Source organism: Geotrypetes seraphini, chromosome 3 (genome assembly GCF_902459505.1).
Source record: "Geotrypetes seraphini chromosome 3, aGeoSer1.1, whole genome shotgun sequence".
In the NCBI taxonomy this organism is placed as follows: domain Eukaryota; kingdom Metazoa; phylum Chordata; class Amphibia; order Gymnophiona; family Dermophiidae; genus Geotrypetes; species Geotrypetes seraphini.
In genome coordinates, this window is record NC_047086.1 from 3,452,739 (window position 1) to 3,467,929 (window position 15,191).

Sequence of the window (15,191 nt, forward strand, 5' to 3'; positions counted from 1 at the left end):
CTTCTCCGGCGTCACCGCGACCCACTGAAGCCGACGTCACGCCGCCTCCGTTTCCCTGGTGACGGCGCGCGGCCTTCGAACGAGAGCGGCGGCGCGACATGACCCAGTCGGTGGTGGTGCAGGGTGAGCGCGAGAGGGCTCGTGGGGGGGGAGGGGGGGGAATGCGGAGGCGTCTCGAGGGCTCCCTCAACCGCTTCAACTGCGCTTCCCTTCCAAAAGCCCCTCTGTAATGGGGGTCCCCTCTGACGTCACTTCCTGGCAACGGGTTCAGGAAGTGAGGTCAGATGGCAGTTGCTGCTCCTGCCCCCAACATTACAGAGGTAGAGGGGAAGGGAAGCAGCGCAGGGAGAGCAGGATGGCTGCTACGTCCCCTTCTCCTCTCTACGCTCTTCCCATGTCCCATCACTCCTTCCGTGTATGCAACGGTGGCCCCTCCCCCGCGGTACCTCCGCACAAGATATTGCCATCCTCCTGGACAAGTCACTCAATCCTCCACTGCCCCAGGACAGAGAGGGAAAATGCTTGAGTACCTGGGCTATAAAAATACATATGGTTTTAAATTCTTTATTCATTTTTGCATATTACAACAAGTGTATTAGATAAAATCATATGAACTTATAAATACACACTTGATTAACTCTCATATAACATTTCATTACATATTTATATTCTATAATATCTTGAATATTATGTAATACACCTAATATTCAAACAATTATTATTAAATAGAAACCCTCCCATCCCCATCCCCTCCCGTAACAGAATTTCATACAAATATAGTGAGACTATTGATATATTCCTATGCATTATGAGATAAATAAAAATAATAAATAAATAGTAGTACACTAAACCTCCGCAAATCCCAGGCTCCAACCGCCTCTTCCTAGTACTAAAGTCATGGTTACACCAATCAGGAGCTGCTTTGATGTGCCAGATAATGTGTCGAAGCAGCTCCTGATTGGTGTAACCATGACTTTAGTACCAGGAAGAGGCGGTCGGAAAATGTGCCCAGCTTCATAAGTACAATTTTAAGCACACGCCGGCACACCAGCTGCCCTCTCCTGCCTTCAATCAGCTGAAAACCCGTATTCGTGGTTTTTCAAAATTTGTGGTTCCTGGAACGGAATCCCTGCAAATTTTGAGGGAGTATCTCAATGTGGCCTTGTGAGAAGATCAGGGCTTCCTTACCTCACTCTCTCTTTCTCCTTCTCCAGCTGAACTTCAGCTTCTATCTCATACTTTATGGCAGCTACTGTATTTGTTGCAGGTGCCAAGGACTTAATGATATTTTCCTCTTCTGCAGGTGGGGGCTGCATAGTGGCTCCTACTCATTTTAATGGCATTTCTTTCATTCTTTCTCAGTGGGCCAGTGCGGCAACCAGATAGGCTGCAGATTCTGGGACCTGGCACTGCGGGAGCATGCCGCTGTCAACAAGGTAAGGCTGCTCTTCAAAACCGTAACAGCTCAACCAGGGCAAAATGTGCATCTTTTAATATGATTTTCTTTGTTTGAAAGAAAACAAAAAGCATAGACATTACAGCTTTCTATTCACGGTAACACTGCAAATAACAACAAATAAAGATCTCCCTAGTTCATCCAGTCTATCCAATAGTCACATTCATTATTAAAGCAGTGTTGAACCAACAGTCCAGTATATAAGTTTCCAAGTTTATTTACATTTTAATATACCGACCATAAACATGTATCTGGCCGGTTTACAAAGCTGAAAACGTTAGAATAAATTTAAGAATGTAGTAAAATAAAAGCTTGGACATAAAATAGACAAGTACATTGACGTACACAATTTTGAGGGAGAGGAGGACAGGAAAGTTTGTAATCTCTATTATTACATTTTACTTGCTAAGTCCCACTATAAGATCTCTGAGATATGCAAAACCTATACTCGGATGATATGAATGTGCTAAAAAATACTCATACTTTCTACTGATCCATCCTTGCTATTTTTAGGATCGGACCATAAAGTCTGCCATGCACTGGCCCTCCATCCCAAAACCTACTCCAGCCCATCCTGCTCTATATATGGGACACAGACCATAAAACTATTTTTACCATCAGTTTTACTTCCCCACTACTGGAGTTACCATTTAAGCACCACTCCTGCACATCATAAACAGATTTGTAGCTCTTGATGTGTCACATTTTACTTACATACTATCCTCTTTCTATTTAGGGATCCTTTGTGTCTAGCCCAAGCATTTTTAAACTCTATCACTATTTTTGTCTTCACCTCTACTGGGAGGGCATTCCAGGCATCCGCCACCCTCTCTATGAATACATATTTAACATAGAAACATGATGGCAGATAAAGGCCATTGAGAGCCTGTGGGGTCTGCTCATTTGTTTGGGTTTGTGAATTTTAAAAGAGTGATGCTCTCCTTTAAGATGACCTCCCTTCTCAAAGGTAGCACAGAGTCTGCCATACTTGGCGTGGCCACTCGTACCCTGTGGCTTCGAGGTTGGTTGGTGAATACAACCTCTAAGTCTGAGCTCTGTAAATTTCCCTTTCAGGGTTCCTTCCTTTTCAGGGAGTACTTGGACAAGCTTGTTCAGGTCGAGTGATTCTAAGGTGCCTTGGCTTTCGGAGGATCATCCTCACCTGGCTTCTCAAGGTGGTGCCACTCGTGGACATCTGCGTGATTTTTGTCAGTATCGCACTGACTAGGACTCTGTTTTTTTCCCTTCAAGAAGACGATTCTTTCAGAGCATGCAATCCTTTTGAGGAGCCTTCCCAGTGTGGGGGGGGGGAGGTTGTCGTGACTCCACCAGTGGCTCCACCTCCGCCCATCCAGCCCATTGACTTGTTTTGGGTCCTTCCCCTGGTTCCGGTGGGATCCCGTTTGCGGGATTATTACCGGATTGGGGGAGGGAGCGAAAACATAACATCAGTGTGTCCTACAAGTGATTTGGAATGGCTATGCATCTAGAGTTTTACCAGTCCTTACCGAATCTTTTCCTCTCTTCTCCTTGCCAGGCAACTTGGAAGAAGTGGGCGTTTCATCAGATCCTGCAAAGGTTGCTGGACCTCAAAGCAGTGGTTCCGGTCCCACTTCAGGAAATTTGCACTGGCAAGTGCCCAAGAAAGAGGGGTCTATTGGACCCAGATTCTATCTTTTTGCATGGAATCCCTGAAGTCTGTGATTCTTGTGGTTCAGTCTGGGTATTTTCTGACTTCTCTTGACCTGACAGCCTACCTTCATGTTCCGATTTGGGCCTGCCATCAGCGATTCCTTCGCTTTGCGATTTTGGGAAAGTTTTGTGCACTTCCTTTTGGTCTGGCCACTACTCTGCAGACTTTCACCAAAATTATGGTGTTGGTGGCGGTGACCTTGCACAAGGAGGGGCATTCTGATTTATCCCTATCTGGATGACTTGTTGATTCGAGCAATCTTTTCAGGAGAACTCCTGGGTCATGGGTAGTGGAGTTTCTGCAGTCGCTGTGCTGGGTTGTCAACCTTTCCAAAAGCCGGTTGACTCCGTCTCAGCGCTTGGAGTATCTCGGCGTTCTCTTTGATACTGGCCTGGGGAGGGTCTTCCTTCCTGAGGCCTGGGTGCAGAAATTGCAGTCGCAGATTCGCTCCCTGATGAATTGTCGTTGCTCTCGGGCGCAGGATTTTCTGCAGATCTTGGGATTGATAGCGGCCTTCTTCGAAGTGGTGAGGTGGGCTCAGGCTCACATGCGCCCCCTTCAGTATGCTCTACTTCAGCGGTGGTCTCCGCAGTTTCACGATCTGGACTCTCCAGTTCCTCTTCGGGGGTTGGTTCATTGCAGCCTGCACTGGTGGCTTGTCCTCCAGTCTGGTTCAGGGAGTGAGTCTTGATCATCCCCAGTGGACAGTGCTTCTCATGGATGCCAGTCTCCTTGGTTGGTGAGCCCAATGTCTCGGTTGCTCGGTTCGGCAGCTAGGGGCCAATGGAAGCTTCCTGGTCGATCAGTATTTTGGAGACCAAAGCCATTCAATTGGTGTTAATAGCTTTCCAGTCATTGCTGGATGTCAAGTCAGTTCAGGTTCTCTCAGACAATGCCACGGCAGTGCCTTACATCAGTCATCGGGGGGAACTAAGAGTCATCTGGTAGTGCAGGAGGCAGCTCTTCTAATGGAATGTGCAGAGGCTCGGCTTCCCATATAGTGGGAGTGGACAATGTCCAGGCGGACTTCCTCAGTCGTCATGTGCTGGATTCTGGCGAGTGGTGTCTCGAGCTAAAAGCTTTAGAGTTGATTGTTTGGTCGTGGGGTTGACCGGCCATGGACCTCATGGCTACGAGTGTCAATGCCAAAGTGCCAAGGTTCTTCAGTCAGTGCAGGGATTACCAGGCTGAGGGGCTGAATGCTCTGGTGCAGGCTTAGCCGACAAACAGCCTGCTCTATGTCTTTCCTCCATGGCCACTGGTGGGCAGAGTTCTTCGCATTGCTTGGCATGCTGACTGCATAATCCTGGTGGCTCTAGATTGGAATCCAATATACAATTGGCTAACACACTTAATTCCTCGGAACAAGAGTCTGACCTGGGAAAATATAACCTGAATAGAAAAAATTCTTTAAATAATGGACATCAGTATGAGTCCTTAGTGAGTAAACAGAAACTTATGGCTCAGGCCGTGTCTCATGGGTGACCAGCACCAGACCGAAGTCTAAATGAGAACTGCCTCATACATCATTTATTCCTTTACAAAGTTATCAAACGTGTGGATGAAATCACACTCCCAGGAAAAAAGTGTAAATCAGACTTGCACACTGAGGGAGAAAGGATAGAGAAAACACAATAAATACATACACTCCCTAGAAACCAACCCAATAACAGATAAAATGTAATATAATATTAATATGATATAAAGTGCAAAAGTGATCGATAATAAAAGCTAATTATGATATAATGTAAAGTGCAAGTGCTCACATACAGTTCATACTATTCATGCTATAACTAACACAAAGAGTCATGTGATAATAGGCAGAAAATGCTAATACCTAAAGTAAAATTCATGCAGATTCAAGAAGCAAAGAGTTAATGGATAAATAAATAGACAATCCTAGTTCATAAAATAGGCTGAAGAAATACTGATACTATAAAAAATCCATGCTTTCTCATAATAAATCTTAGTCACTTAAAACATTCAGTCTGAAGTTCATGCATGCAATAAGTAATACTGCTTGGAGAGGTGAAAAAATTAATCAGACATTCTTCAAATATTCAAAAATTCTAACTGTCCAAAATCATAAAAAATTTGTAGGAACATGAACGTTATTCATAAGTCCAAAGGAAATAAATAGAAAAAGTTCATGTCCATAGCCCTAAGATTGTGTCCTTGGCACCGTTTATTTTAGGGCACCTCTCAATCAATGGCATTATTCACTTAATGAAGAAATTCATTCACACCAAATCACCCATAGAATAAATATCATCACTGGATACTTTATCACCACTCGACAGGCGCCTGTGGTATACAGATCTGGTTCATCTTCTTGTGTTACATCCTCTTCCTCTCGCCCAACCTTTGGACTCAGGGTCTCATTCCCATGTTCCGTCCAGTCCCTTTTGTCTTACGGTTTGGCTCTTAAAAGGGAATGAGAAGGTGCTACCGGAGGGTGCTTGAAGAGAGAGGAGATTTTTGCCTGCACTAAAACAGCCTCAGCAACTTTCATTGTTTGCTTCAACTTTCTCCTGCCTGCAGGACTGGTGCCAAATCGGGCAGGCATCGGAGGAGACAGCTGGTGACGTCATCGGGGTCCATCTCATCTGTGTGTAAAAGCACTGCCGCTGATGAGATCTGAGGAGCTACTGGAGGGTGCTTGGAGAGAGAGGAGATTTTTGCCTGCACTAAAACAGCCTCAACAACTTTCATTGTTTGCTTCAACTTTCTCCTGCCTGCGGAACTGGTGCCGAATTGGGCAGACATTGGAGGAGACGGTCAGTGACGTCATCGGGGTCTGTCTCCTCCGTGTGAAAAGCGCTGTCGCTGCTAGGCTTTGCCAAAGGGCATAGCCAAAGGGGCATGCCCTGCCCCTTGGGAGCCCCTTGGAGCCGCGAGAAGTTGGGAGGTGTTGAGGGGATATACCATCAAATTGGGTAAGATTTTTTTGTACTTATATTAATGGGTAAAAGAAAAGCTAAACCCAAAAGTTTCACCCCTGCTGCAGCCGGCCCTATGGACCACCATTTAATACCCGTGACCCTCTCACAAGCAAACCAAGAGTGTGCTTCCATTTCAGTTGCATCCTTAAGTCCCCTTAAGAGGACTCCACCCCTTCCACCATTATCCGATGTTAGGGAGCTTATGTCAGCTCCTTTTGATATTTCTGAGGAACCCCGAAAATCAATTACTATGTCCAAATTATAACATATATCATTACCTAAAGCATTAACGTTATCAGACTCTAGTGATGATAATCAGGGAACCTCAGAGGATCCAAAGAATAGACTTGAAAGACTTGTGGTTATTAAATAAGAGTGTGGAAGGGTTATTAAGATCAGTTGTTATACAATCTTCTGATTTTTCTGTTGAAGTTGTAAAGAAGATTGAGAGTGTGGACTCCAATTTAGATCTAGTAGATAAAAGATTAATATTGGTTAAATCACAGATATCCATGCTGCAGCAAGTTTCGAATTCTGCAGTTAAGGATGCCTGTGTGATTCATTCAGAAATGGAAATTATGGAGAATTTGTCACGTTCAAAAAATCTTCGATTTGTTAATTTTCCTGTGACTCACCTGATATCTCCAGAGATCTTATTAAGAAAATATCTAAAAGAGATATTAGGATTAACAAATGCAGAAACTTTTCGTATACAAAATGGCTATTATATCCCACAGAAAAAAAGAGTAACATCAGATCAGGGAGCAGATCTTTTGGTTTCTACGGAGTTTGATTTAACTCATTTCCTAGAAGCTACTCTTTTGATGACTTGTTTAAGTGAGTTAGACAAAAATTTATTGATGAGGTTATATTTTAAAAATAAAACAACTAAGTTCTGTGGGGATAATGTTTTGATATTTCCTGATGTTGCTAGAGCAACTCAAATGCGAAGGAAAGAATTTCTTCGGTTAAAACCTAGGGGTCTCATAATCGAAAGAGAAAAACGTCCAAAAACCGGCCTAAGTCGGCACTTGGACAAACATTTCCCAAATATGTCCAATTGCCGATAATAAAACCGGGTTTTGGATGTATTTCTAGACAACCTAGACCTACATAGTGCCATTGAATGACCAAAGCTAAATGGGGCGTTTCGGGAGGAGTGTCGAGGGTGGGAGTTGGGCGGGACGTGGGCTGGCTTAGACTTAGTCATACAGCATGTATAACCGAAAGTTATACAGCCCACGATCGATGGAACTTGGACATTGTGAATTAGACCATGTAAAACATGGTCTAAGTCACAAAATCTCACCTAAAGTCACCAGATAAGCACTGCAAACACATAAAACAGACCCCCACACACTACCCCAGTGATCACCGACCCCCCCCCTAAAAATAATAATCACACCTTTAAAATTCAGCCTCCAGACCATCATCACCTGGCCGCCTGGCATAGGAAAGCCTAGTCGTCCAGCACAGAGGCGGCTGAAGTCGTCTTGGGGGTGGGTTAGGGACCCATAGAGAGGAGGACCCATGCCCATAAGCCCCTGTAATCACTGCATTGATATTGAAACGTTCACTGCCCTATACATCCCAAAACCCTTTTTACTGGCATATAAGTGGCTCCTGCAGCCATAAGGGCTATTGGGGTGGTAGATAAGTGGGTATAGGGGATTCTGGAGGTGATTTGGGGGGCTCACCGTCACCTATAAGGGATCTGTAGTGAGATGATGACATGGCACCCTTTTTGTGAAGTTCACAGTAGTGCCCTGTAAGGTAACCCACTATTTAGGTGGCATGTCTGGGTGTTCAGTCCATCACTTTGCATACTCCTCCCACATCCAACAGGGCTTGTTCTAGGCATTTTGGATTTGGATGGAAAGTTGGACGAAAATGTGGTATAAAGATGGACGATTTAGTGGCTTGGATGATCAGATCAGCAGGACATATATTTAGATGATTTTTGAAACAAAAAAATTTGGACGTATTTTTCGAAAATGTGTCCTAAGCTATTTTTTGCTTTGGATGACTTGCTTTGGACTTAGACGTCCCTTTCGATTATGCCCCTCCATGGTTATAGCTCTAGCAGCAACTTTCTTTTAAAAATTCCCTTGTAAGTGCATAATTACACTGAATCTGAAATTGAACCCAGATAAAACGAAATTCATCCTCCTAGAAAACGACAAAATACCAACCATAACCAACATTGAAATCAACGCAATCAACTACCCCATACAAACCACCCTAAAACTGCTAGGAATAACTATCGACAGATGCTGCACCATGCAACTGCAAATCAATAAAACAATACAAAAGTCATTCTTAGTCATGAGAAACTTAAGACAAGTTCAGAAATTCTTCGAGAAAACTCAATTCCAGCTCATAGTTCAGTCCTTAATACTAGGCCTACTTGACTACTGTAATATCCTCTACCTCCCATGCCCTACAACCATAACAAAACAACTACAAACTATCCAAAACACAGCACTAAGACTCATCTACTCATTAAAGAAACATGATCACATTACAGAAGCATATCTCCAATCGCACTGGCTTCCGATCCCAGCAAGAATACAATTTAAATTCTACTGCCTACTATACGGAGACAGTCCAAACTACCTGAATAATCGCCTCATCCACAACACCGCAACCAGACATAGACATAGACATTCTCATACCCCCCAATTAAGGAGGTCAAACGGAAAAAACTATGATGGCCTCCTGGCCACTCAAGCAGCCAAACTAGACAACCAAATCGCCAATCTACTGACGGCATCCCTCGACTACAAGACTTTTAGAAAAGAAATAAAGACCATACTCTTCAAGAAAACTCTGAAAAAAGAAATAATACCGCAAGTCTCAAACTTCACCTCTCACTAAAGCCAACTACCCCAAACAAATAACCTTACCCATTTCTCACTCTTTTTGAAAATGATTAAGTTCTTGTTGTAATCCATCTTGGATAATTCTTTTGTAATCCGCCTTGAACTGCAAGGTAATGGCGGAATAGAAATCCCTAATGTAATAATTAAAATACAAGAGAAGGAATTCATTTTTGAGGACCTTCCTCAGCTTCAGCAATTTTTAAGTTTTCGTGAACAGGGGAAAAATATTGTGAAATCGTTTGGGAACCAAAGGAAAGGAGAAAAAGCACCAGTTTCAAGTTTATTAAAATTTGATAAAACGCTAATCAGAAATACAAGGGCTTTCTTTTACTAAGGTATGCTAGCGTTTTTAGCGCATGCAGCATATTAGCGCACACTTTTCCGCACATTAAAGCCCTAACGCAGCTTAGTAAAAGTGTTTAACAATAAAAATTAAAATGGGGAACAATCAAAGGACTTAAGACACAACTTTACTTTAACTTGGGAGAGGGTTTTTTTAATCTTCTCAAGTTTAAAATGTAATTTTCATTAATTGTATTGGAAATTAAGGTGGCTCCCCCAAATTAATGAAAGATTTGTATTAGAGATTGTTGTTGGGTTTTTTCTGGTGTATATCTTTATCCTTTACTGTTCTTTTAGAATTGTATGATAAAAATTTGATTAAAAAAAGAAAGGGAATGCGTAAGTAAGAAAGGATATTCAGATAAGGTGATCTCCACTCTCTTGGATTCTCGGAGACTTTCCACCTCTCAGCTTATGTGCACATTTGGCGTCTCTTTGAAGACTGGTGTTCCGTTTGTGACATGGTTTCCCTTTGCACGTCTTTGCCTCACAACTTGGAGTTTTTGCAGGATGGCCTGGAGAGGGGCCTTGCCTGGTCCTTCCTAAGGTTTCGGGTTGCGGTCTTGTCTTCTTTTCATGGTCTGTTGCATGGTTGGCATTTGGCCTCTTTTTCAGATATGATTCATTTTTTTTAATGTCAATTCACTTTTATTAAAAGCATAATAATAACACCACTGATTCTCCAACAAGCTCAATATCATAACAAGTGGGACCCAGTTTCTTAATGGTCATTAACCCAGTGTCACAAATAAGCATGGAAACAGTCTCTTTCAATCAACCTATTTATTTATTTATTTAAAAACTTAACATACCGCCTGGAGTCACAGCGGTTTCCAATTAAACATACACAAAGCAAGAAAACAAAACAAAACGATAAAAAACATTCTTCATAACATCATTAATACATATGAAAATCAAGTTTACATATTTAAAAATCAGCTTCGCAGCAGTATTCTGGATTAATTGTAATCTCTGGAGACAGATCTTTGTGATGCCAAGATAGATAGCGTTGCAATAATCTAGTCGAGATAATATGATTGATTGGACCAAAACAGAGAAATGTCGATGATGAAAAAGATGTCTAACCTTCCTCAACATTAGTAAACTAAAAAAGCATTTCTTGACCATACAAAAAAGGCCGAAAACTTTAGGAAAGACAAATCAGAAATATACATCTACAAATAGTTTGGTTTTCAACATCTACCTAAGAATATTCTGATTACCACCCCAACCCTCCCCTATAATAACAGAAGTGACCAACACAAAACAAGTTCCAGTTCAGAAATTCTGTTCATTCAGGACCAAACTTCTGGTTCGTTGCGGCAAAGACTGAAGATATGGCTCCCAGACCAAGAGAAAATGTCTTTTGCGTCGAGAAATCAAACAAGCCAAAATCCAGGCAGAGAGTCCTGCAACCAAGACTGCATAATACATTTATGGTCCACCGTTCAAGCCTTCTGAAAGAATAAGCATCTCCCCAAAACAGAAACCCACAACAAGCAGCTTTACCAAACAAAACCCCTACGGGGGAGTTTAATACAGGGATTCCTCACAATCCACTCAGATAACATATATTATCTCAAAAAGATTTTATATTCTTATACTGCCATAAGGCATGCGAGAACGAATTAGGCAGTTGTCTGCATTTTCTGCAAAGAAGGGAGTCAACCAAACTTGAGTGGAAAGCCTGCACTTGAATGAAATAAGCTCTAGTTATGATTCTATAGGTGCATTCTCTCCAAAAGGAGCCTGTGATTATTTTTGATATGCACAAAATGGCTTGACTAATATTAGTGTCCTGTAAGGACACCCCCAATTCCTCACTCCATTTAGTCCTCAACCAAGGAATGGAGCCTGTCCCGGAAGCAGTCCAGTTAGGACTTAAGCACCAGTGGGTGGACAAGCCTTCTCTGATATGCCCCTCTCTTTCATCATGATATTTGTCTGATGGAACAGCAGCTTCAGCAAGGTAAGTGCTCGCAAGTGATGAAACAGCAAGCACTTAGGTTCTCCGCGTAAAATGTCCTACTAACATATTTTCAAATGGATATTGGCATCTTTATTTTATAAAATTAGTCTTTATGTTTTGTAAGATTTAGTTTTTTGTTAGTTTTGTTTGTCCCCCAATTTTGTAATTTTATTGATTTGTTCATTGCTTAGAATTTGAAATAAGCGATTAATCAAATTTTATAATAAACTTGATAAAATGTCGGAAGGAAGTGTTAGCTTCCAAAAGCTACCCAAGAAATGTGTTTAGTCTGATAAGGTTTTACCTAGTTATAATTTTTGTTAATCGTTTATATCTGCATATTCTTTGCTGTTTCACAATTCAAAAAATGTTTAAGTAATGACCAAAAATTATTTACATTTCATGTGAAACATTTCTTTGTGTAGAAAGGAGTCTACGATGAGGCACTGAGCAGCTTTTTCAGAAACGTGGATACAAGGTAAGGAACAACTAGTAGAGATTTGAAAATGGAACACATTGTATAAAATTGTGATGCACTGGTCCTACTTTAAGAATAGACTGGCCAGTTGGTCTAGTATTAGAACTGTTCTGTAGACTGGTGAGCTGCTCCCTTCTCAGCTGCTAAAATTAGTACCTGAAGATAGGAGGGTGGCCAACATTACTCTGATTTTTAAAAGGGTTCCAGGAGAGATCTGTGAAATTTCTGCCCAAGTAAACCTGACTTCAGTGCTGGGCAAAACAGTGAAAACAATTATAAAAAATAAAATTGTGGAACACGTAGACAAACATGATTTAATGAGATGGAGTTAGCATGGCTTCAGCCAAGGGAGATCTTGCCTCACCAATTTGCTTGACTTCTTCGAAGCTGTGAATAAACATGTGGATAAAGGTGAGCCGGTTGATCTAGATTTTCAGAAAGCTTTTGCCAAATTCCTCATGAGAGGCTCCTAAGAAAATGAAAGAGTCATGGGAAAGGAGGCAATGTTTAGTTGTAGATTAGGAATTGGTTATCGGACTTTTAGGTATCAGGCATTAGAGTTCAAATGATTCAGACGCTGTATAGCTCTCCTGGTGCAAGATTATACATTAATAATAATTTATCAGATCGGTTTAACTTGCAAAGGGGGGTTAGACAGGGTTGTCCTTTGTCTCCTTTGCTTTTTGATGTTGTTTTAGAACCCAAAGGGGATACAAGGTATTCTTTATTCGAATTGGGAATATAAACTCTCTGCTTATGCGGATGATATACTGCTTTATTTGAGAAACCCAGAAACTACCATTCCATGCTTACTTGAATTGATAGAGAAATTTGGTAAGTTTTCAGGATATAAGATCAATTGAAGTAAATCTGAAGTTCTTCCGCTTAATGTTCATTGTACCAAAGGATTATTTGAATCATTCTCATTTGTTTGGAAAGAAGATGGATTAAAATACTTAGGGATTACTATTAAAAGCACAATAGAGGACACAGTGAAGGAGAATGAAAACTTTTATTAAGAAAAATAAAAGAGATGTGTGAGCACTGGAATCCTTTACATCTTTCTTGGTGGGGGAGAGTCCAAACTATTAAAATGATGATATTGCCTGTGGTTTGTTATCAAATGAGTATGATACCAGTTTTTTTTCAGGGGTCATTTTACAAAAAGTTAAATGGTATTCTTATAAAATTTGTTTGGCTGGGTAAATGGCCTAGAATTGCTTTAGTATCTCTACAAAAGTCAATTGTGGAGGGTGGGATTAATTTTCCAAATTTTTATAGGTATCATCAAGCCTATATTTTACGTCAGGGTATGTATTGGGTCCTCCCAGAGCTCATGGAAAATGTCCCAGATTGGCTGTATTTAGAATGGTGACTCATGTTTCCTTTGCATCTTTCTCATCTTATTAGTATAAAAATGCCTAGAAAGTATAAAGAAAATAGAATTTTGATAGATATCTGGAAAACTTTACGTTATGTTAGCAATTTATCACCTAATCCAATTTCTTAATCATTAAATCAATCCATTTGGCTAAACTCCAAGATTAAAATTGGCGGATTTCAAATTGTCTGGAAGCATTGGATTATTGCAGGTATACGAACTTTGAATGATGTTATTTCAAATGGTACACTGCTTAGTTTTTCACAGTTGCAACATAAATATGGTTTAAATAAGTCACAAAGTTTTAAATGGTTGCAACTGAAGCAGGCTATTCAGGAGGGGTTCCCTGGATTGAAAGATCTTGATAATCAGTATAGTTTGGAATTCCTTTGCTTTCAGGCGGATTTCTTGGGACATCAAGCCGCACAGAGGTATAAATTGTTATATGGCTATTTGAATAAAAAAACAAAAACTGGTCTTAGAGACATTTGGAGCATTGAGATCAAGCACCAAATTTCTGCATCTCAATGGCCACGTATTTGGTCTTGGAGAATGAGATGTACAGTGTCTGCATCTATGAGACAAACTTGGTTCTTTTTGTTGCATAGAGCTTTTTGGACCCCAGTTAGATTACAAAAGTTAGATAGCTCTAAGTCTAATAGATGTTGGCACTGTGATCTGGAAGCAGGGACTCTAGATCATTTAATTTTTTTCTGTCCTTGTATCAATGCCTTTTGGAAATCAATTTGGTCCCAAATTAATTCTCTATTAGAAAACCATGTAGCCCTATCCTATGATACAGTTTTATTTGGTACTTCTATGAGATTGAGAAGCCAAATTTCAGCAAATAATAATAAATTGCTATTAATAATGACAAGAGTTGCCATTCAGCATATTACTAGAAACTGGAAAGATTATACCAGACTCAATTACACCTTTTGGTGGAACTCACTATGCCATATATATAAAATGGAAAGAATAATTGCTTTACAAAAGGGAAATTATAATAATTTTAAGAAGATTTGGGGGCCATTGATAGCATTTTGTAATGATTAGACACCTTCTTACATAACAGAACATAGTTAGAAGGGAGGGAGGGTATTTAGAGTTATAATTTTTCCTATTTTTGTTTATATGTAATATTGAATTAATTTAATACTATTGTTGGAAGGGATGGGAGGGGGAGGGGTTTTTATTTATATATTTATGCTGATGTTTGATTAGATTTTCAAGTGATTTGTATGATCTAATTGATATTTTATTGTACACTTGATGTAAGAAATGAAAATGAATAAAGATTTGGAAAAAAAAGGAATTGGTTATCGGATAGAAAACAGGGTAGGGTTAAATATTCATTTTTCTCAATGGAGCAGGGTAAATAGTGGAAATTGGAACAAGTGAGGTGATTAAATTTGCATGTGGATTATGAAAAACTGTAGGAAGAACTGGATCCAAATGGCAGATGAAGTTCAATGTGGACAAAAGCAAAGTGCTGCATGTTGTGAAGTATTATCCAAATCATAATAATAATAATAATCACTTTATTCTTCTATACCGCCACAATCTTGCGACTTCTAGGCGGTTTACAATCAAGAGTGCTGGACATTCAGCGAAATACAATAAGTAGATATTCAGAGGAAATACAGAGATCAGAGACCTCAGGAGGCAATAGTATAGAAATACCATTTGCTGAGCGAAAATGTAATATGTACATTTTAGTAGGTAATGTCCGACAGAACCTGTTGGGGATTAATAGCAACGTAAAGTTACGATAAGATTATATTTATAACAGTGCTGTAAATTCAGGTGGAATAGGGAGGGGGGAGGGAGAGGGAGAGCGGGTCAATTGTTTAGGTATTTCTGGAACAGGTATGTTTTTAGGCGTTTCCTGAATTCCCCGTATGTAGTGGGCGAAAGCAGTTGGTCTAGGTCTTTGCCCCATAGGACAGCTTGGTGAGAGAGAAGGTGTTCGTGGTGTTTTTTCATTTTGCAGCCTCTAACTGGAGGGGAAATGAGTTTTGGGTGTGTGTTTCTCTTGAGTTTGTTAT

General features: G+C 40.6%; 1 protein-coding gene across 3 annotated transcripts in view; it reads left to right on the forward strand.

Annotated features, from left to right (window-relative positions):
- The window catches only part of TUBE1 (tubulin epsilon 1), a 99,699-nt gene continuing 84,508 nt past the window's right edge, over window positions 1-15,191 (forward strand). Inside the window, exons 1-3 of one of the 3 annotated variants that reach the window (XM_033939736.1) lie at window positions 1-123; window positions 1,363-1,436; window positions 11,710-11,762. In XM_033939736.1, the coding sequence (XP_033795627.1) occupies window positions 99-123; window positions 1,363-1,436; window positions 11,710-11,762 (152 nt within the window). In that variant the 5' untranslated portion in view covers window positions 1-98. Of the gene's footprint in view, window positions 124-503; window positions 553-1,227; window positions 1,268-1,362; window positions 1,437-11,709; window positions 11,763-15,191 lie in introns of those variants that run through there. The other 2 variants (XM_033939735.1, XM_033939737.1) reach the window with 2 other exon arrangements.